General features: G+C 38.7%; 2 protein-coding genes across 2 annotated transcripts in view; one reads left to right on the top strand and one right to left on the bottom strand.

The window, feature by feature from the left end:
• psmd14 (proteasome 26S subunit, non-ATPase 14) overlaps positions 1 to 23,363 on the bottom strand; it is a 187,859-nt gene that overhangs the window by 11,901 nt on the left and 152,595 nt on the right. The window lies entirely within an intron of this gene.
• On the top strand, positions 558 to 18,764 carry rbms1a (RNA binding motif, single stranded interacting protein 1a). Its single transcript, XM_074614333.1, has 14 exons — positions 558 to 1,165; positions 3,679 to 3,821; positions 6,531 to 6,589; positions 7,808 to 7,899; positions 9,024 to 9,181; positions 9,748 to 9,827; positions 9,937 to 10,037; positions 11,417 to 11,466; positions 11,557 to 11,647; positions 13,861 to 13,911; positions 14,663 to 14,764; positions 15,985 to 16,053; positions 16,316 to 16,390; positions 16,716 to 18,764. Exons 1-13 carry the CDS (start codon positions 1,115 to 1,117, stop codon positions 16,382 to 16,384), a joined length of 1,116 nt encoding a protein of 371 aa, XP_074470434.1. The 5' UTR covers positions 558 to 1,114; the 3' UTR covers positions 16,385 to 16,390; positions 16,716 to 18,764.

Consider the following 23,363-nt stretch of genomic DNA (forward strand, 5'->3'; position numbering starts at 1 on the left):
AAGTTTAAAAAAGAAGCTGACCAGAAGCTATAAAGCTATAGTTCCTCTTTTTTTTTCATCACTCAGTGGTGTGAGTTATTTGTGTGCCATATGTGAAAAATGCTTACTTTACGCTTTTTACAAACTGCATATAAGCAAATCAATCTTGCAAATGCAACTCAAAAGTGGAAGATATTAATGGCTCTCTTGATTTATAAGTTCATGAAGGAATATAGTGTTTCTATTTCACCATTAAACCCTTTATGTCACATGATCCACATACAGTAGACTACTATATAGGACACAGGCTTCAGAAAAAAAGGAGTGTTTTTAAATGCATGTTAGGTCCAAAATATGTGTTGTCTATTCTTGTCTTATTAATCCACTCTCTCTCCCATAGCTAGGTTTATATAGGGAGAGTGTGTGACCTCCAGCCCAGGCCAGACCCTGCTTGTATTTCATTGCATCCTGATTCTCTGACATGTAGTGTGTGTGTTGGATGGGGGGAAGGGTAGGAAGAGGAAGAGGGTGTGTGTGTATGTGTGTCTGTGTGTGTGTGTGTGTGTGGTTGGAGGAGGGTGGGGGTGAAGAATGCTTGGTATGTGCGGACGACAACAACATGAAAAGGACGACGAGTGTTCAGCCTCAACTTGATTGTGCGCCTACAAATCGAACCCCCCCAAAAAAAGAAACACATTGTATCCGATTATAAATTCGAGAACACCGAACGTCTCGACGCGTCTTTGTTGCAAAAAAAACAGAGCGCAAAGAGCGAGTTTGTGTGAGGCGGCCACGCAGTTTATTTGATGTCAAACACCCTGCAGAGGCAGGAGATGGTTTGGTCTGTATAGTAGGTGGGACTGCCGAGCGGTCTGCAGCAGGACGTCGTAGATCAATGAACCGGACCGAAGGGTTGGTCCATCGCCTGGTGTGCATCTGACTGTATAGATGTGTCAGTATACCTATGCAGGACCGAGGCTGCTTCTTTTTCTACTGTTAACCAGCCTGTTCAGTATGCGGATGTTTTAGAATAAGGCTCCTCTCACACGCCTGGATCCCTCCTCTCTCTCTCATCGTTTGCGATTTTTCCTTTTTTTTGGGGAATTAAAAAAATATAATCTGTATAACCTCCAGGATGATCTTTGCAAACACAGGCAATCCGCTGAAGACAGCCAATCGTAAACAGGTAGGCCAAAAACACGCACACACACACACGTTTGGTTTATTTTATTATTATCATTATTATATTTTTTATTTCTGCCTACTTTTCCTCCCCCCATCCGGCCCCCCACTCTTAGAATAAACAGGCAGCCACAAATGACATTGAGAAAGCCCTTTCCTGGCTTTCATATGGCACATTATGCGTTTATATGTCATCCTTTTTAATACCAAATTAATTAAATTCTATTCAAAAATAGATCCACTGCTCTCAGTCGCTGAAGCTGATCCTCTCCTAGGCTACATGGAGAGATATAAAACCAGCTGCTGACCAGATCTATATAGCTCTTCTAGCCGAGACTTTAATTATTATGTCCATATAACCTTGTTTAGCCCAGTCACTCGCCCCCCTCTGGTCAATATGCATGACGGTTATTGTAGTCCATTTGATAGATTATAATGCATTGTGGGTGAATCCAGTGAGAGAGTGTAATAATGTAATGTATGTCGGTGTGCTGGAGTGAACTGTGTCTGCCTGCATCCGTCATTTTGACCTCTCAGGTGAACAAAAAAAGGTAATTGAAGGCCGAGCCCCTTCTGCTTTCCCATCACACCTTTTCGATTTAGATGGAAAAATGGGAATAGAAAAGCAGTGCACAGAGGTGAGAGAGGCAGCTGCTATTCAAACCCTCTGATGATGGAAATATGAGCCTGGTGGTGTCACATTAAGTGGATTGAGCCCTGCAGCCCTATAAAATACCAAATATCCACCTTTCAGATTAAACTGTAATATCAGAGGGCAACGAATGACTTTGAGGACAGGAATCTGAAACCAGCCGCATATGAATCCCTGCAGGGAAAGCGGTGAATGAGTTTTCAGTGTAGGCGTATAACACAGGTTTAGTCTGCTATAAGGTGTGATGATGCCTCTGTGAAATGTACCATGGTAGCTGCCCTCTAATGGAGTAGGCGTAGCGTCTCGGGAGGCCTGATGTGAACCCTTGATGGTCTCAAACTAAGTTAGCATGGTAATTGCACGCCGACAGAAATGTAAGGCCTCTACTTGAAGACACAGCAGGCCTAACAGATGTTCCTGCCACAGTGATCAATTCTGTATCTATAAAAGAAGCTGCTATATGAACATTTCACCATCACATGACTGTGGGGGAATATCTCAGTGATTCTTGTTGGCATGGCTGTAGTTGTATCCATGGCATTGGCTCTTGGAGTGGATTGTCCTTTGGTTATGGACAGATGGTGCAATTGTGCCATGCTTTGTCTTTGATCTGATCTGGAGAGCGTTTGGGGTGGCTGGGAGCTATTTTAATGAATGAGTAAGGGGAAGGAAATGCTTTGCAGGCCAGCGCTGCGTGGTTAGGCTCACAAGTATGAAGAAAACTGTAGGTTTCTGATAAGCACTACAGCGGGACGTGAACACAGATTTAATCCCATTGTGATTCATAAAGGCCCACATACAAGAGTACGTATATTTTAATGTACTCTGTGGTATAATGGTGGACAGAATCACCTTTTTCCAACAACCAGGAGCTCAAAGGTCAAACCTACCTGCCACTCAGACCCTGACATTGATGGAAGAAGTATTCAGAATCTTTTACTTTAGGGCTGCACATAATGAGTATTTTCATTGTTAATTATTTTCTTGATTAATCGATCACTTGTTTAGTCTATAAAATGTCAGAAAATGGTGAAAAATGTCCATCAGTGTTTCCCAAAGCCCAAGATGACGTCATCAAATGTCTTGTTTTGTCCAAACTCAAAGATATTCAGTTTATTGTCAAAAAATTACGATTAATTTAATAGTTGACAACTAATTGATTAATCGTTGCAGCTCTACTTTACTTAAGTAAAAGTAGAAATACTCCATTACAATTAAAAGTCCTGAATTTAAAGTAATACTTAAGTATTATCGACAAAATATATTTAAAGTGTCAAAAATAAAATCATTCATAATGCAGGAATGCTCCATTCAGAGTGTTATATTATTGCTAATATTTTATATTATTAGATATAATTGCTTAATGTTGTAATTTGTCAATGTGTAGCTAATTTAAGGTCCTTTCATACACTACTGTAGTTTATTTATAAAGCATTGCATCATATGTTATAAGCTCATCGTTTGTTTTTCATGTAAGTGTCCTATAAAGTGGATTATATTTCCCTCTGAAATGTAGTGGAGTAGAAGTATACAGTAGAATTGCACTTAAATACAGTACTTTGGTAAATGTACTTCCACCACTGGACCCTGATGTTGTCTCAGGTGTGTCACACATGTAGAAGAACCTCTTGGCTGCTGTGTGTGGATCACTGATGAGCAGTTGTTATCATCTTAAGAATAGTATAGAGTGACCTTTAATGCACATACATACATGAAATAATAAAGTCCAATCTTGCCCTTTTGCGTGTTTCTGCATTTGTGTTTGGCACAGATGATAAAATGTCCTTGGGATCACTGTTGACCTAGGTTTAAATTAGATTATCTAGCTCCCATACACTTCCTAACAGTGGGTTTCCTGTGTGCAGTCCTACCCCATGACTCCGTCCAGTCCCAGCAGCAGCAGCAACAGCAGCAGCACAGGCCTGGAGCAGCTCAGCAAAACCAACCTGTACATCCGCGGCCTGCCTCCTGCGACTACAGACCTGGACCTGGTCAAGCTCTGTCACCAGTGAGTACACACACATACTGTATGAGCATAGCAGGAGTATGCTAATGTGTGTGCACACCAGTGTTTTGTCACCGATATGCTTGTTTGCTGAAAAGATATCACATACCAATGTCATTCCAGTCTGATTGGATGAAGGTCTCTCCCTGACCACAGCATGCACAACTGTACAAAATTACAGCCTGTAAAACTTACTGGGAAATTTGTGTTGCGCTTTTAAATTAATGAAACTATTAATTAATGTTTTTTGTATATGAATCCTTCATTTAAAGGAATATTTTAAGATTGATACCACTCATGGCTTTACAATATTAGCTTAGCTTAGCACAAAGACTGGAAACAGGGAGAAACAGATGACCCCTTTAAAACAACATGTCATTTTTACACTTCAGTTTTTGTAATGTTAAAGTAGTGAGTTTTAAAGGGATGCTAACATAAGGTAGGGCTGGGCGAGATGGCCAAAATCTTCTACCACGATACAGGTCATTTCAAATCTCCATAACGCTATATATCACAATATAACACATTTTCTGTTAATTCAATAAATAAATTGTCTATATGAAATAAACACATGGTAAAGCCTATTTTTGTATCCTCCTGTGTGAATTAAATACTTGGCAAAGGAAAAGTTCTGAGTATTTTCTTATTTTAAGAACTTGAGTTCAAAATGAACATAACAGTTTTAAGTGAAATTATAGAAAAAAATAGAAATCAATATAGGCCTAGCCTATATCATGATAGAAATGATATGGAAAAATATATACAATAGGCATTTTATATCGTTTTGATGATATATCGTCATACTGCCCCGCCCTAACGTCAGGCACATTTTATTAACTTTGCGCAGAGCCATGCTAGTTGTTTCCCCCCGTTTCCAGTCTTTGTGCTAAGCTAACCTTACCAGCTGCAGGCGGTAGCTTAATATTTACATTAAAGATTGAAAATGTAATTATTCTGGGTTTCAACAGGGGTTTAGTTACTTACAAACGTTTTTAAATTGTTTCTAAGAAGAGACTTTTGGGAAAATTGACTAAATAAAATGAACTATTTGGATACATATGGCTATAGATAAAGAATTAAATAGAAATTTTCGAAAAAAATATAGACTGTATGCAGTTTTAGTGCCAAATCATCAATGTTGGCATTTAAAGACACACTGGTTTAACCATAATGTACTCTGACACATAAACCACTGTCATACCTCTATAAACACAGACACACATGGAAAAGCCTTAACTCAACTGTGGTATGTGAGACGGAATTTATAAATGGTTTTTTTCAAAAAAAAAAAAAGAAACTTGAGTCATGTAAAGCAGTGAACATGTTCGATACTTGATACTATCGGCTTCAGTCCGAGTGGTTGGTGTGGTGGATGCCATAATTAGTGGAGTTTTGTCTCCTCTCTTTGCCTCTGAATCACAAGCATATGGAGAGAGGCATTCACCCATGTAACCAGCAGCAGCAGCAGCTGTTTGTGTTCTGTTTGCTTGTGTTTTGTTCGTGATGTTCCCAATGGTGTTTGCCAGCACAAAGCAGAAATGAAAGCGCTTTTCATAGCAACAAGGTCTGAATGGTGATGTAAGCTAGGCATTCACTCTGTATGTTATGTGCGCTCGGAAAGCAGCTCACCGCTTTGGCCACAGTTTTGGCCGCAACTAACAACTATTTTGATCGTTGAATAATCTTTATCAGTTACTGAAACCAATAATCGATTATTCAGATTATAAATCACACAATTACTCTGTGGCTCTTATTTAGCTATCAGCTTTTAAATTTAGATTGAGGTTGTTTTAGCCATTTGCTAACTAACAATAAAGACAATAAAGATGAATACTTCATTAAAAAGAAAAATCTTCTTCAGACAGGAGTTGTAGGATTTATTTTGCGATTTAGAAAGTATCAAATTCTCAAACATTTTCCAGCCGTAAACGTCGCCATGAACAATGCAACGTTTAAGATTGTAAATTCAGGGCCCTTTTGAACAACATTTTGTTGCGAATAGTAATTATTTGCTACTCTCAACACCATTAACAATTCAGCGATCGAGAGAAAATATATAGAAAGCGTTACAGCTCATAACGTGAAGTAACATTAGCTTGCCAACTAGCTTACCGAGGCAAACCTTCATCATCCAGAGAGCCAACAGGCCTCCTCTTCAGATGTTCCTGCATAACTGATATGCTCCCATGCCAGGCAAGATCAGCTTTGCAAATGTTGCAGTTCACAACCTATTTGGCTTAGTTAAAGAGTGAAATGCTCCCACATTTTGGAGGTTTTTGGTCGCGTAGATGTTGACATCGCACTTACTAATTTGGTCATCGATTTTTGACGACTACATGTCAGTCGACATCGATTATTCGCTGCACCCCTAGTAACAGAGATAAAGCACAGCCTGAACCTGAAATGTTGGCATTGGATTCTTAGTGTGTGAAAACACGTAGGAGGGAGTAGTGATGTACAGTATGTGCCTCTTAAATATGACCGTTTTTATTATTTTCATAAATTGTTCTTCTCTGCTTGTGTTGTATTTTATTTATGATGTCATTAGACTGTCATGATGAGTGAAGGAACTCTCAATAGAAAGTCCTCTGAAATGGATACACAGAAATTTGACGTCCAAGGCGATGAAGAGAGATCACCTGTCACTTGTAGATTTATTTTTTTTTCAAAGAGAGTTATTTGTCAGTAATCTAAATGTTGTTGTGTGCACAGGTATGGCAAGATTCAGTCAGCAAAGGCAATCCTGGACAAGACAACCAACAAATGTAAAGGTTAGTAAGGTTATTAATTTACCAGCCATCACTTATCAGGGCTACACGATTAGAAAAAAAAGTATATGTAGCAATATAACTTCTGTCCTCTTACAGTGCTGGAACATAATGTCCAATGCATGTTTTAGTATGGAGACTATTTGTTTAGTTGGGGCATCAAACTGTTGTTTTCAGCTGACATTCATAACGTATCACACTAGTGTTTTTTGCATGTTGCTCCACATTTATATATGACAGCACACTTGTAAGATATGGAAACATACCGTGTTATTTTAGATTTTTGAATGAATTTCCATACCCTCCAGGCAGCATTCATTTCCATAGTGTATGAAAATCAATTTGCGGCGACTTGACACTTTGCTTGGCTTGGGTAATCCATCACCGCAAACATGAACAGTGAATGTGTCCGCTTTTATTTTTGTCAAACTTGTTATGTTGTTGCATGACATCACAGCTGAAAGTGTAGCTTGATTTACGGAGCCTGCACTGCAACACAATGCAATGAAAACGCATGTTTGGCTAAAACAAAAGCAGATTATGATGGATTACCTAACTCAAGCAGATTTGGAGTCTCTGCAAACAGATTTTCACACTTTATGGAAATTAATGGAAACCAGTGAGTGACTGGGTGATGGGAAAACACATTCGAAAATCAGAAACACCATGATATGCTTTGGTAAATGGTTAAAAGGAATCTGGTTAAACCTAGATGCTGGTTTGGTCCAGGAAGTCACTGAGCCCAGCCAAGAAATACAGTATATCCCCTGTAATAACACAACTTGTCATTTATACACATTAAACAAACAAAATATCATTTGTTATTTAGTGAGCTTTAGAGTGCTGGTACGCAGATTCTTTTAACCCCTTGGACAGAACTAGCTTTTTGCCCCTGTTTCCAGTCTTTATGCTAAGCTAAGATAACACATCTGGGCATCTAACTTTTGGGAAGACAGTGAATAATTTCCTAAAATGTTGAATTATTTTTTTTAAATATTTAAGAAATCATATCAGATATCTGATATTTTAAATTGTTTTGTAGTGTAAATTTAGAAAACAAAATTGTATCATGATTGATGTAAAAGATATCTTGGTATGTTTGCATATAATAAACAATAAAAATTAATATATATGACCCAACCCTCAGTAGTACAAAATGTACGATAAATGGTTCTTATTATTTAGTGACTGTTCATGTAAAAAACGCTCTACCAACTACAGGTTACGGCTTTGTGGACTTTGACAGCCCGGGGGCTGCTTTAAAAGCAGTACATGCTCTGAAAACCAGCGGCATACAGGCCCAGATGGCCAAGGTGAGTTTGGTGCAGGCATGTGTGTGTGAGTGTGCATATTTGTCTTGCTTGTGAACATCTCTGTGGGGTTGTGTTTCTTTAATGCGCGCATGTGTCCGGTGTGTGTTGGAGAATGACATTAGACTGGTCACATGACCTCAGCTGACAAGCTGTTCTTCCCGTGACCCCATTTACTTTCACTGTAGAAACCAGATGTCACATCCCTCTCTGCCAAATAACCTGTCAGTCAGTGTTACACACAGGACCACCAGCCCACACACTAACACACCATCCTGGTGAGGTTGTACTATATAGATGGTACAGTTTTGTTTTACCAGTATTATTACTATGTCACTGAGTGTTAACAATGATCATTCATGCATACTGATGTAGGCATTTCTGCAGCGAAGCACTATAGCAACAGTACTGCTGCTTTCAGCCATTCTTGATCCTCTGTGACTAATTCAAAATAACCAGTTGTATTGTATTATTTGTACCAGTAATATTTTTAGATGACAAACAGGGCGTTTCTGCATCACTTCTGTGATTTGTCTCGTAGTGGAGCAGCAGAAATGGTCCTGATCATTTCATTTCTTTCAGTCCCTTCCCTTCGGCCTGTGTTGCTGTGCTTAAATTCATGGGTGAGAGACGTTCATTGATGAAGGGTTGCTCTCTGGAGACCTGCATGTAGCTGCTCTGTTTGGAACAAACACGGCAGAACACAGTTTGTGTGTTGTGGTAGCTAGGCTACGCTGCTCTCCTGCTGTTTCTAGGGAAGACCATGGAGGCGCTGAGCTGCTGCACAGTAAAGATGAAGTGTGTTCTTGTGGGTGTGGGTGTGCACAGGAGAGCTTATTAATGTTTGTTTAACCAAATGTCTTCTTCTAACCCTTAACCATACTTAAGTCTCAAACCCTGATCCACACAGATCACACTCATAGCAGAGATAAATATATTTTGTCAGTCTTTCATGTCAGTGAAGAAATGGTGCCACACTATCTTCTCTAAAGATGCATAATTCAAGAGAAATTATTCTTGCATTTTAGCACATGGCTCTCTCTCGGGTCGCATGTCATCTGCAAAATATACCATAAAACACATGACATTCAATGTACTTCTTGTTTTCCATTATTTTATGTGAGCAGCAACAGGAGCAGGACCCCACAAATCTGTACATTTCCAACCTGCCTCTCTCTGTGGATGAGAAAGAGTTAGAGAACATGCTGCAGCCCTTCGGCCAGGTTGTCTCCACACGGATCCTCCGAGACTACAGCGGCAACAGCCGAGGCGTGGGCTTCGCCAGGTCGGTCACAGAAGACCTCTGTCTAACTCTCTGTTTAATAGTCTTTAAAGTATCATTCATTTAGTGTTGCAATGGTGCTGTGTAGCTCCTGTTCAAGCACAATGGATGCTAAACTAAAATGTGGTACATTTTTGTTAATAAAAATAAGATGTGAGTTTCATTGCAATTTAGAGCAACCAAGACTGCATTCACACTTGCATTTATGAGATTGAAAGTCAAACTTATTAACTGGTGTCAGTGAGTGTCTGTACAGGACTTGCTTCTTTATTTACACTGCCGTCAGTAAATTTGTAATAGCAAACAGTTTAACAAACATAGAGGCTGTGTTTGTGTTGACATTCATTCATATACACACAACCAAGCGTGTTTGTGTAAGAATCCGAGTTTGGTTCGTTGTTTAGAACTGAATGTGAACTAGCATTAAAATGAGGAGGCACAATTATGTCAACTTTTCTATGAAGATGGGGGTCAGTGGTTATCCCAATTTGCATCACGCCTTACAATACCTCTTTGTGTTTGACTGAAGATCTGATGATGAGTCATTGTTTTATCTTCTCCCCTGTCAGGATGGACACAACAGAGCAGTGTAATGCCGTCATCTCCCACTTCAATGGGAAGTTTATCAAGATAGCATCTGGAGCTCTGGGTACGAAAGAATTTCACCTTTCTGTTCACGTTCAGTTCTGAAAACTGTGGAGGCGCTGATGATTGATTGCTGAGTGTTAATTTGTCGTTATTGTGTGCTTTGCCCCCAGCTCCCTCTCAGCCCTTGCTGTGTAAGTTTGCAGACAGTCAAAGGAAGAAACATGCTCACAGCGGATTTGTTCCCAATGGACAGACAGGGGATCTCAGACTAGTATGTATCCACCATAATCCTACATGTATTGTAACCTTTGCCCCCTCTGTGTGATGAGAATTATTATTATTATGTCATGCATTCAACTATGCCCAGTTCTAAAAAAATGTCCTTTCACAATCAAATCTTCAGACCTTCATTGTCTACAACAGAATTCATAAATCACTGGCAAAACACTGGAGAAATCTGTGTAAATATTAGTTTTTCTCATTCGCTTTGGCTCAATTCTCGAATGAGATTTTTTTTCTTCAAAACAATAAGCTCAAATCTGAACAATTAGTTTGTTGTTCACAACAGATTTGAATTTCTCATTCATTCAAACAAATTGCACGTGTTTTGGTATGTGTGTTAAGGAGTAAGTCCATTTGTCTACAATTTGCACAATAACCACTTGCACATGTCTTGCGGATAACAAATGATGATTTGATTCTCTGTGAAATTGTCTTTGTTTGAGCCATCACATGCATTTTAACTGAACTACTGCAGGTTTTTCCATTTTTGCGGGTTCAGAAAAATAATAATAATTTGGGCAAATTTTCTGTTCACTGTAAATGACTTAACATGTAAGATCAAAGGTGAATTTTGAAGTTTATAATACATGTAACACATTGCTACACAAACACATTTACTGTAAACACAAATGTGCATATCTTGTTTCAGTGTATAAAGTACTGTACACAATTGACTTTTCTCAGTAAACCTTTACCTGCTGTTGAAATGGGAATCTCAACAGCTCAGTACGAGACACAATAACCTTTAGCTTGACAAAACTGACATTCTGGTCTAGTAAAGTAAGTAAAAAAAAAAGTAGAACAAAACAGAGATTTGTCTGTAAAAAACATTTCCAGGGTTGACCGCCATGGTGAAAAAACATCTAAACATTTTGACCAGTACGGCTCACACTGTGACAAAACAACTTTACATTTTTGTGGCGTTGGCCAATTTACTGACACAATAACTGGGTTTAGAAGTGTGAATGAAATGTTTTGGGTGAGTTACTACCTTTTGCAGACATGCAATCGAGTTGTGATGTCCCATGAAACAGTTGAGAGAATTACACTTACAGTTTAGAGAATGCCAAGACTGTTTCAAAAAATGAGCCAAAGTGATTGAGGAAAACTGTAATTAAATAGTCCATCTTGCCTTCTACACCAGCGTATGTTTTGTTGAGCCATTTAATGGAAAATGAACTCTCTTCAATGATTATTTGTAATATATAAAAGAAAATGAGAAATCATTAAATCATATTTTCTTATTCCCATAACCCATTATAACAGATAAAGTGATCAAATGCACTGATTATTATTTTATATTGGGTTCAGTACAGTAATAAGATACAAATATGTAACTCCTCATTATTGTCTATTTCCTCACCTTAGGGTGCTATGACTCTTACCTACGACCCCTCCTCAGCGGCTATACAGAATGGGTAAGTTACACTACAGGTCATGACACCATTTAAAATTTAATTAGAGTCATAATTCTTGAGCTTTATTTTGAAATACTGCCTGTTTCCTAGGTACTATCCTTCTCCGTATCCAGTGAGCAACAGGATAATGACTGTGCAGCCTGCGATGTCTCCCTACATGTCTCCAGTCTCTGCTTACCAGGTACTGCAGAAGATCCCAAATATAAACATGTCCAATGGCCAGAACTGAATTCAAATCATCTCTTTCTCTCTGTCTCTCTCTTCCCCTCTATGTTGCATTTGAGGTAATGGTGTACATATGTGGGTTAGGGTGTATTTTTGCTTGTGTGTGGGTTGTACAGGTGCTATAGATGTAAGAATAGGTATAAAGCTGCCCTGGGCCACCACAAACTGTGGCAGGTCTGTGTGGCAGTGGATGGTTTGAATCTTTTAGAGTTTGAAGAGCTTGGTCAACCAGAAACTGTTAATATGTCACTAAGCTTAGTGCTTAATGGTAAAAAAAAAAAACTCATCACATCTTGTCTGAGTCACACTTTCTCTGAATTGGCTTCTTGTTCACTATTTTGTAATATTTCACTCATAAGTTTTGATTCATTACTTTCTGTGCGTCAGAAACACTTCCGCCCTCAGACAAGAGCTGTCGAATGAATGAATCTGAGGGATCTTGGTTTTGAATATAGCCCTCTACCAGATGTACTTCAGATGAACCCACAACCTGTTTGGGTCTAGTAGACATTCCCATCATGTGGAGAGTTCGTAATAAGGTCTAATTAATGTGCTCAGACGTTCTCTTTGTGCAGTTTGTCCAAGAGAAATGGCCTTACATTTGGTGAAACTCCTGCAAATTTGATCATCGACCTGGCAACTCAAGGGCTCTGGTACAATGAACACTTCCTGTATGAGCTGTCGCATGTTTGAACAAGGACTTTTGCGTACCAATCCATAACCAGTGTTGACGTCTAACAAAGGCTCACCTTTTCAATCAGATAGAGAAGGCAGTTCCTCTTAGGTACTATTATTTGTCAGAACACTGACGTCTCCAAATAAGGATGATGGAGTAGGTGAAGCTTTCTTAAGGGACCCAACTCACTTATTATTTAACAGTCAGACTATATCTATCAGTCACGTCCAAGCAACCCTCTCATCCACTGGGAGAAAGTTTTACTACATCTCAATCGTGACAAGGAGGAGTTTGGTTCCAGAGGCAATGCTGTATGAGAAGTGAGTCCAACTATAGAGTGGCGTAGAGATTCAGAAGTTAGCATTGTCCTGGTTCCCTCGAGAAAAAGCCAATTGGATTATTCCATTGGATTTTGGATTATTGCAGAAAATAAGCTCTGTGGCAAACAAACATTCATGACGTTTTGTTCTGCAAGATAATCTTCTCAAGTGAACACCACTTTTATGATTTTTTGAAGTGTGAATGCAATCGGCAGAAGTAAAAAGCTAACGTTAGGCTATAAACGAACCAGAAGTGCTAAAATGCTAACTCATGTCTGGGTTTTAGGACTCCTTCCTGCACCACTCTATATCCAGTTGGAATCTTTCAACTATATGCTGCAGCTCCTCAACCTCCTTCCAATGTAGCAACAAACACCTGCATCCTCCCTAGTCCTACTCTTTTCCCAATAGGCATTGCACCTGATACCTACCTTTTGCCCTGAGGGTAGTGGTAGTGGCTATAAAGAGCTGTGGTTTAAAGGTTAGCAGCCCATGAGCCCTCTGGTGGACACCAGCAGAGAGGGAAGCTGTAGAGTTTTTAAAAAGGCTTGGTTGGCACAGGTGATGATCTTAGGCCAAAGAGGTTGCACCTTTTATAACTACAAATACAAAAAAAACAGAGTATGGGACATGCTCGGGGAAAAAGGGCTACCAGGAAAATCTTCTGCCGGCTTCAAAGAAGTTCTGGAGAACCATTGAGCACGTCAGGAGGGGGAGGCAGGGCGGAAACTGGGATATCACTTGGATGTCAAAGAAGAATTTTTGTTTAACTCCTAAGACATACTGTAAGATTCATGGAGCTTGGAGGCCATCTTAATGGCTGATGTCATTGGGTAGTTTAAAAGCTCATCAGCCAACAGAAGGGGAACCAGATTGGCCCTAAAAAGCTGAATGCTTTGGATATTTTTGGGACTGTCATGGTCGATTTAGGTCCCTGAGCAGAAATGGTGACTTCAAAACACATGGATGGACGGATGAAAGGGTGATTACAGTATATGCTGTTGCAGTGCAAATGTATCATCATCCTTGTATTTCTATTTAAAAACAATGATTATTGCAATTGTAAAGTTAGTTTGTGACATAAAAGTTTCATTCAAGAAACAGCAATAACTCTCTCTCTCTCTCCATCTGTCTCTCGTTCTGCCTCTCCCTTCCTGTCTGACCCTCCATTAGGTACAGAGTCATTCTTGGGTGGCACATCAACCATATATCATGCAACACCCGGTAAGGGAACAGCAGCATTTGCTCTTTTTTTTCAAACACTCGTAGACCACCTCTTATTCTGTGTACAGGAAATGGGTGTGTGGCGCCGCTACAGCTCTGAGCTCATACTTTAATCAGCCCGTTCTGCTGACACAATCAAACCAACGTTACAGAAACTTCCCCAAATGTAGGAGAAGGACAGAGCTGAGACTAATTCTAACAAATAGCCACTGTGTATTTACATACTGTAAGTGTGTATATGTGTGTTGGAGTGTGTATGAAAGAGAAATGAAACAACTAAAAAGGCATTCAGCCACCGCCAACCCCCCTCCTCCTCCCTCTCTCTGGATCCAGCAGGAAATGCCTGGAGCAGAGACAGTCTTGTGACTCTTTGACTCTTCCAACAGATGGTTTCCAGTGGAACAAGTGTCTCTGCTGATCTGCCCCCTCCCCCACTTTTTACTAGGAAACGGTCTATTCCCTAAAGGCGTCATGTTTAAAGGAATATACCACATCTGAAAACAGACTAGCGCTGGAGACGTCACACCTTTTCTTACATATTTTCATCCCCTAACGTAACCCAGGAGCACAGAATACTTCATGTTTTCCTCAAAGTAATACGTTTTAAAAGAAACTCATGCTTTATTTATACTCAACACACACTACCTACCACTGTTGTTGCAGCCTATATGTGAAATTTTATCAGAATTAGTCGATTTAGTCTGTAGAATCATGTGATATGTGGTAAAAACTCAGCTGCTTTGTATTACAGGGTGCTGTGATGTCGCCCTCTGTGGATCCCTCCATGTCACTGCACCCTTCAGCCATGATTACTCAGCAGATGGGCCAGCTGTCACTGGGAAACACTGGAGCGGTGAGTGGAATTCTGGGAAATTGATCAAATTAAACCTGTATAGTATAATTAAATAGAAACTGCTCACAAATATTATCACAAATGTTAGTTTCAGTTAATGCAATCTGTATGACTGTGACTTGTGAATATGCCTGAACAGCAGCTCACTAGAAAGATCTTTAATTGGGACATTTTGCATGGACGCCCCTGGATTAGGGAGGTGATATCTTTATTTAATATGAAAACAGATTACGGTGTAATGTTCATGATACTCAGCACATATTATTCCTGATGTACAAAGAAAGATGATCTGTTAAATTACATATTGTTTGATGAAAAACAACTACAGTGTAGAGCCTTATGTGAAGCAGAATTTGGCCAGAAGTCAAAGACCTCTGTGTGCACAGTTACGTTCAGATACACAACCATTAGCTATAGAAACAGGTTCACTGGTCTCCTTGAAGAGAAAATACTTTGTTTGCTATGTGGTCAATTTCATGTTTTATTGCCTGCTATATGATTGTTTAAGTGCTACAGTTTTAGTAAAATGTCTTGATTTTCTGAATGGTTCTTCTGAATGGATGAAAAAAATAAAACATGTGGCAGATTTTATTTGTAGAGCCTAGGACGGAAGACAAAGTTTATTGTTTGCAGTGTAATGTCACACATGTTTCACCACTGCAACAGTCTTATAGGTCCATATTGGCTGGGCACTTACATGTGTGTGGCATAGAAGAAATAGTAGAAAGTAAATAATATAGGGCTGTCCTCGACCAAAGAAGTCTTAGTTGATTTAATCAACAGATCTGTGAAACTGAGTTTCTCCACAGAGAATCACACAAAAGCACCACTTTAAATCTTGTGTTTACCAGAGATGTGCTCATCTTCTTTTCTTGAAAATAAATTATTCAGAATGAAAAAGCATAAAAAAATGACTAAAGAAATCTTAGTCTAAAATACAGACCTCTCAGGACTAAATGCTACATGTATGGCAACTTCCTCATACCTTCAGCTTTCTATTTTTCAAGAGAGACCTTAAAAAACACTTTTGACTCATTAGCATATAATTGTGTCTTAATCTAATCTGCTCTAGGAACATGTTATCTCTATGTGCATGGTGGAAATGTGATTTTTTTAGCGTTTAGTAGCACAAGATGTCTTGTGCCTGTATAGCAAGACTTTCAGGTCTGGCAAAATGTAATACCATTCAATAATTTGGAGTTTTTTTTCTTATGTTACAGTATATTTCAGCCAACCCTGGTGTCCAGGGAGCTTACATGCCTCAGTATCCGCAAATGCAGGCAGCAGCTGTAAGTTTCTTTGTCTCATTCAACTCTTTATTCAAGACATTCAGCTTCATACCAGGTGTCCATTTAACTGTGACTGTACGTTAAAACAATAATTCTTGTAGGATATTACAATAGCCTATGGCACTTCAGTCATCTTCTACTCGTACAGCCTTGAGTTGTTTTTGAAGTGTTCGTCCTCTAAAACTATCAATTATCTCTGTGCAAACACAGTGAAGATAGTCATTATCACGCTCTAAATGAGAGACGCTGTTTTGCTTTTCAGGAAAACGGCACGCAGCAACAAGTGGATTCTTCCAACAACTCGTCTCCTTACAGTCAACTCAGCAAGTAATCACAGGTACGCTGTCGTTTCTGAATGTGAGCCGTCTGACATGAATAACAGCAAGTTGTTAGTTTCAGCAACTTTACTGCCGCATAATAGAAGTTATGGTACCACTTTATAATAAAACATCAAGGGTTTATAAGTATTTGCTTTATTATTGGTTAATGAATCAATAAATAAGGCTTTATTGATCAGTTATAAGCCATTAATAATAATAATTTCAGGGTTACCAGGTTGTAAAAATGTATGAAAGCTTTTTACAGGGTGCTTTTGTAGGTAATAAGATCCCAATGTTGCTGTTAAATATAGTTTTAATATCAACGCTTCTGTTCTCTTTTAGGCTAAATTCCCGCTCTGTGAGCCAGAGGGCAGGTGGGAGGTTGCCGATGACATCACAGTGGCAACAGTCACCGCCTTCTCTGATTGGACCAGATACATGAACTTTTTTGCACAGCCCCAACGTTTGTGGTGGAAAATGAGGACAGTGTAAATGGACTCAAGCAGTTGGCTAATCACAGAAAACAAAAAAAAAGATTTATTTTGATAAGAAACAACATGCTCTTCTTTTTCTCTTTTTTCAAGGATTCTCAAACAAATGCCAGAGGACCCCCCCTCCCATACCCTCCCCTCCCCCTCGCCACTCCTCCCCCAGTATGATGTGATATTAAAATGCATGAGATTGAGATAGTTTTCCCCCCCCCCTCCAAAGTTTCTATGATTTTATAGTTCCTTTATTTGTGATATATGAAAAACCTTGCAAAACCTTGTTTGCACTGAAGTTTCTTCATTTTGGTTTTCATAGCTGCCACAGAATAGCTTACAAAATCAACCAATGTTCAACTGCACTAGACAGCTGATACAGGTGACCATTTCATTAGGGAATTAATTAATTAATTATTGGAAAAGGTGCCTTCCTTACGTCACATCAAACATTCTCCAACATTTTCTCATCCAACTTGATCAGGTGTCATATTTCTATCTGATTGATCAAACGTGTGTGAAATCATGGAGATTTCCATCGAGTGTTTCGCTATCTAGTCTTCTGGTAGCAATAAAGACAATGAGAGTCCCAACGGCAATACTGAGAAAAAAGAATGGTGACAGACTCAGAGCAAGGTAATTCCTTATTTTCCCTCTTTCCTTTTTTAAAAAATCTTCAAGACGCGACATGAAAAAAAAGAGCTGTACTTTTATGAAATTACAAGTTTTACACCCAATGGACATCTTTTAGGAGGGTTTGTTTTTTCTCTTGTGGTCAGTTTGACCAGTGATCTACCTCATGGTTCTGCTGGAGTCTGCTGGTGTTGTGGGGTTTGCAGGTAAAGCCCCCTTGTTCACCAGAGTGGACGAAGCAGAACAAAAGCCACGCTCAGGAGCTGGCTAAATAGGACTTCTGCCCGTTTGTCTCCCACATGCAGCGTTTCTCTTCCTGATCTGCAAAGAAACATTGTGCTTTGCTTCATCTTTATTTGTCATTGCTTCTGTTCTGGTGTTTCTTTTTCTCAACATGATGAGCGTTGTGAGGATTTTAGAGATTCAAAGTAAGACAACTACTAGCTTCTCCTTGAAATAGTTGGTTTACAATGTGCTTGAAACAAATGAATGCAGGATACGTGCATTTAGTTTGTACATTCTGCCTTTGCCATTCTAGACAGATGTTAGATGACTCACCACTCCCACCTTTTCTCTCTTTCCTTTAAAAAGCCACTATCTTTGGTTACACTGCTACTGTAAAGCTCTCCAGAAATAATGATTTAGCCAAATATTGGTCATTTGGTTATACAGCAGCTTAACAGTGTTCATGCAAAACAATTTGGATCTCAAATCTTGCCTCATGCAAAATAAATGCAACAATCATGTATGAAGTACTTCAAAAACAGCAGTGTTTCATACGAATTTGATGGAAGTTGAAATCACATGACCGACAGCGGGTGTTTCAAAGGTTGGCTTTGTTCAGAATAGGATTTGTAAATTATATGCATTCAGGGCCAAAAGTGAAAAATACGTGAGTTTTATTGTTTGCTTTGCTTTTTTTTCCTTTAAATTGATGATTTCTGATGTAAGAAACTCTACACTACTATGAGACAAGTAAAAAAGGTCAAAGCTGTACGGTCGCGGTGCTTTTCCTCGATCAATAGTACTGTAGCAGTAAATGCTCACCTTTGGAAAATGCAAGCAGTAACCTGCTTTTACTGAGTGTACTTTCCCATTCTGAACATTTGTTGCTGGAAAAAATGTAAAAATGAAAAAAAAAAGAAATCTTGTACATGTTATCCTCATTGCTTCCCCTGTCACCTTCAATTGACTCTCAAACAATCTTCTCCTTGCTCTCTCCTTTGAAAACATTGGAATAAAAACAGTGCTGAATAAAAGGCTCTTCTCTTTCTCAGATACGACTCCTGTCTCTTTCATTGACTGGTCTTTTTGATATTGCACATTTCTAATGTTAGCTAATTCTGGTGTTATATTTTTCTTAATCTTACCAATAATTCATTAATTCATCTCTCAATCTCAGCCTCAAACCCATTCATTCCTACTGTAAAGTGGTCACAAATGAATAGTTTCTTTGAAAAAAAATAAAAATAAAAGTTAAATAATTCCCTAAAATACCCGGCCAGTGTAGCTTTTAACAAATATAGGAGTTTTTCAGCTGCGGATTAATAAACATTTGGTACTCTCATGAGTATTTACAGTATTACAGTAGTAGTATTTCAGCAGGACGGTGTATGTGGGATTGCCTCAAGATTAAGTGTCCATGTTCATGGACAATAGAGCTCTGGGGTACAGAGGAATTAGATATATCAGGCAATAAAAAAAAATACAGAATATCACCGGCCTTTCCTTTAAGAACAAGCTAATTGATTTCATAACATTAATCACTGCAAGTTTGAAGATTTTAGAGATTTAAAAGTGTTTTCCAGCAATTTAGGTTTGTACTTTCTTACACTGAGGGTCCCAGAGAGACAGATTTAAAAACAAAAAGTTGAAATAAGCATCAGAGGCCAAGATATTCTGACTTTAAAATGCCTCGTCTGGGTCAAGCGACAGAAGTGTTGGATCCCACAATTTTTAACATAACCTATTTCTTTTAGATCCTGATAAAAGTTTGCAACTTTGAATCTCTGCATCTCCAGTTTGTAATACTGACTTTCCATTTAAATTTCTCCAAACCCAAGCCAAGATAACCCCTCATGAGATCAGGGTTTTGTCTTTATAGATTACCCTCCAGAGCTACAGAAACATTATACAAATGTTCTGTCACATGCTGAGTTGTAGGAAACGGATCTCCATGTGTTAAATCGGTGACATGCCCCTTTAAGAATTTAAACAGGCAGAGAACGAACCACATCTCACTAATCCACAATCAATAGCAGAACAAAATATATATATATATGTAAATAATAAAATAAACTGAAATAAAGAGATACCTGGTCCCGACCACCTCAAATCCTCTGAGCATGCAATAAATATCCATAAGACACCTTTAAACAAGACTACCGGCAGCAGAGGGCGCTGTGAGCCAAAGCTGTCCAGCATATTTGAAACCAACGCTAATTTTCAAGCTTGGATATATTTTTGTATGTCTGATCTTATGCATGCAACTTATGACGGATCAGATGAGTAACAAGTGCAACATGTGTGTGCTCATGCCCCAGCCCTCTCCTGCACTATTTCAGGCTCACAGCCTTTGTAGTTTCACTCTTACACCGGATCTCCCTTCTTAAGCTCAGACTTAGCGCAGCTGATCCCAGAGACATAAAGGCACCATGCCCCCATCTCTTACCAGTCAAGGGGATCAAGATTAGCCATCACACCCACTGTCAGCCCCCCAACACATCACCCATTCAACCCCAACTCCAGGAATATACATACACGTACTATGTAGCACACACACACGTCAATCAAGTGCCTATTGTAAGGGCATCAACCCTTTGAACATAAGATACAGGCCGAGTAGAGTCCCTCTCTGTTTCCTCTCATCCGCTCTCTGTCTCTCTCTTAATTCTCCACAGCTGAGGGGACACATGGCACTGATCCCTTGAGAAGGCCCAAGGTCACACTCGGGGCACAGACGGAGGCCTGCTTCAGTATCCAGTATCTTTCATTCAGTGTGTGATACACGTCAGCAATTCAACACATGGGGCGCTTCCTAAAGATGCAGACTGTTGCTGTTTGTTGCTCTCAATACTGTCATTACCAAATTATTTCAGAGGTGTTAAAAAGAAAATAACCAAAAGAGTATAAATTCAGTCTACTGCAGTTAAATATACAGTATAGGGCTGCATTTAATAATTATTTTCATTATCGATTAATCTGCACGATTTCTTGATTAATTGTTTGGTCGATAAAATGTGTTTGTTATCTCACTGCCTGAGTAAATACCAGTGCTGGAAAATACTGTACTTAGGTACAAATTTGAGGTACTTGATGTACAGCTTCAAAACATATGAAGACCTTATAAAATATGTTGCTTTGTGATGAATAAAACTGTCCAAGAGTTTGAGGATTTGCTGCTATTTCAGTTAAATATTTTATTAATAATATAATAAAAATAACTTTTAGGTTTGGACTGTGGATTGTGAAGGTGTCACCGTGGGCTCTGGGTAATTGTGACAACATTTCTCACTATTTTCTGAATTCTTACAAACCAAACAATCAATCAATTAATTGAGGAAATAATCAGGAGATCAATCCATAATGAAAACAATCATTAGTTGCAGTCCTATATAAAACAGTAAAACATAGCTCCACCTCAACCATTAAATCATGCTTTTACATTAATGTATTAGTAATAATAATAATCAAATGATATAATATTATAACAGTCACAGAGGGGACATTTTTCTGCATTATAAGTACTTTTACTGTCAATACTTTTAATTTCAGTATATTTTCCTGATTATACTTTTACGTAAAAGTAAAGAATCTGAATACTTTATGACCTGAACAATACAAGTTCGGATCTGAACTTGGCCTGATAAAGTATCACTATGGGTCAACATATTGTCTGCTGCATAAGCCTTGTTATAAAAACCCCTATGTCTGAACATTAAGGCCATCACTGTAAGAACCATGTGGGTTAACCAGGACTTTATATAGGCCTAGTGCATTGCTGTAATCTGAGTATTAGGATGGCAATTAGAAATGCCCCTGTTTGGTGTTAAAATACTATTTCAAAGCACCGGTACACAGACAGCTCCACTCTTACAAACAGTTACCCTGCAATTGAATGTTATTGTGGTTATAACCATTTAAAATATGAATTCATCCTAATATTCAATCAGTGATGCTATCAAAAACTGTGGCCAATTTCTTTATCAGAAAGCCTTTACAACGATTGATTTACTGCTGAAAGCAAACTTAAATAAAATGTCCTGCAGACTGTAACATAACTGCATAATTTTGGGCTATTATGTAATTCTTGGTTTTCCTAATGTAGTTGAATACAACGCTTCATCAGAAATATATCAAACAAAAGAGATTAAAGGTCACACTCAAAACAAGATGTCACTCACCAGTTCCTGTTATTTTAACAACACAGTTCCTCATGTTTAATCACTTTAACATACTGTATAGCAGTCAATACAAAGTCATTAAACAAAGCTCAGGTATAAGCTGCTTCTAATGTGTTTATCTTTTCTTATCTTCTTCTAGTACATTCTTGCAATAAATGTCATATTGTCACTGTCTAGTAAAAGATCATGTATATGCAAATGTAATAATTTAAAAAATTTTTAGGTAAATTTAAGGATTTAATGTTTTTTTATGGGTTAAGAAAATGCTCGTACTTCTTAAACAAAATAAATAATAAAAAAAAATGTCAGATAATTTGAAAAATGTTTTGTCACAATGCTGAAAACTGCGTTGCTTTTCCGTCTTAGCTCATGAAAAGTGGACACATTATTTTGAAAGATATACATATGAAACTGCTGCAAGTCTGTCAATCCAGGAAGAGGGATGGCTCCTCTGTTGCCCTTCCTGAGATTTTCTTTTTTTTGTTTTTGTTTCTTAATGAAAGGGTTTTTCATGTGGAGTTTCTAATGGCATGTCGGTCCACCACTTTGGTCCAGCCTGAATTATCTCAACAATTATTGGATGGAATAATATTTGTAGAGGCATTCACGAACCCCAGATGAACTTCAATGATTCTCTCACTTTTTCTGTAGCGACACCATAAGGATGACTTTGTAGTTCTTTATTGAAATATCTCTGCAATAATTGGGTGGATTGTTGTGAAATTTGGTATCCACATTCAGAGGCTGAATTGTTATAACTTTGATCTCCTGACTTTTCATCTAGCAGCATCATCATCTAGTCAGCATTTCATTTTGTTCTTTACTTTGGTTTATCACCAAATACCTGCAAAACTAATGACATTCCCATCAGCCTCAGCTGTACTTTTAGTGCTAAGCAGCAACTATGTGCATGATAACACTCTAAACCAACACAATGAACATGGTAAACCTTATACCTGCTCAACATCAACATACTAGCATTATCATTGTGAGCATGGCAGTAAACTCTTAGTTTTTATCTAAACCATGGGTCTAAGGATAGAGAGTGTTGCATGTTGTACAAATTGTAAAGCCCTCTGAGACAAAACAGTGAGATTTCTGAGGTATGTAATGTTCAATTGTTTTATAGCGTAGGCCTATGCTCTATTACTTTGTTCCACTCACATATTCATGTATGCGAACACCTGCATTCCAGCCATACTTCTGTAAGAAGGAGGCAGTATTACAGCACTGGCACTCCCTCTCTCGGCTCCCACCTCCTCCTCCTCCTTACTGCAGGAAGTAATTGAACTTGAGCAAACATGTGCACGTACACACACACACACACACACAATCCAGACTAATCACAAAGACCATTACTTTGAGTCAGGAGAGTTGTGCTGCAGTTCAGCTTTAGCCTCTAGAGCGCAACACTATCACATCAGTCAGGTCGTCGTCTCTTAATAAAGAAACCGGCTCCTGAGGAGGTCTCA

Source organism: Sebastes fasciatus, chromosome 2, assembly GCF_043250625.1.
Source record: "Sebastes fasciatus isolate fSebFas1 chromosome 2, fSebFas1.pri, whole genome shotgun sequence".
NCBI lineage: Eukaryota > Metazoa > Chordata > Actinopteri > Perciformes > Sebastidae > Sebastes > Sebastes fasciatus.

Coding starts and splice junctions, on each gene's coding strand:
- rbms1a (XM_074614333.1), top strand. CDS start 1,115: ATGATCTTTGCAAACACAGGCAATCCGCTGAAGACAGCCAATCGTAAA. Junction 13,912..14,662: donor CATATATCATGCAACACCCG/GTAAGGGAACAG, acceptor TTTGTATTACAG/GGTGCTGTGATGTCGCCCTC. Junction 14,765..15,984: donor CACTGGGAAACACTGGAGCG/GTGAGTGGAATT, acceptor CTTATGTTACAG/TATATTTCAGCCAACCCTGG.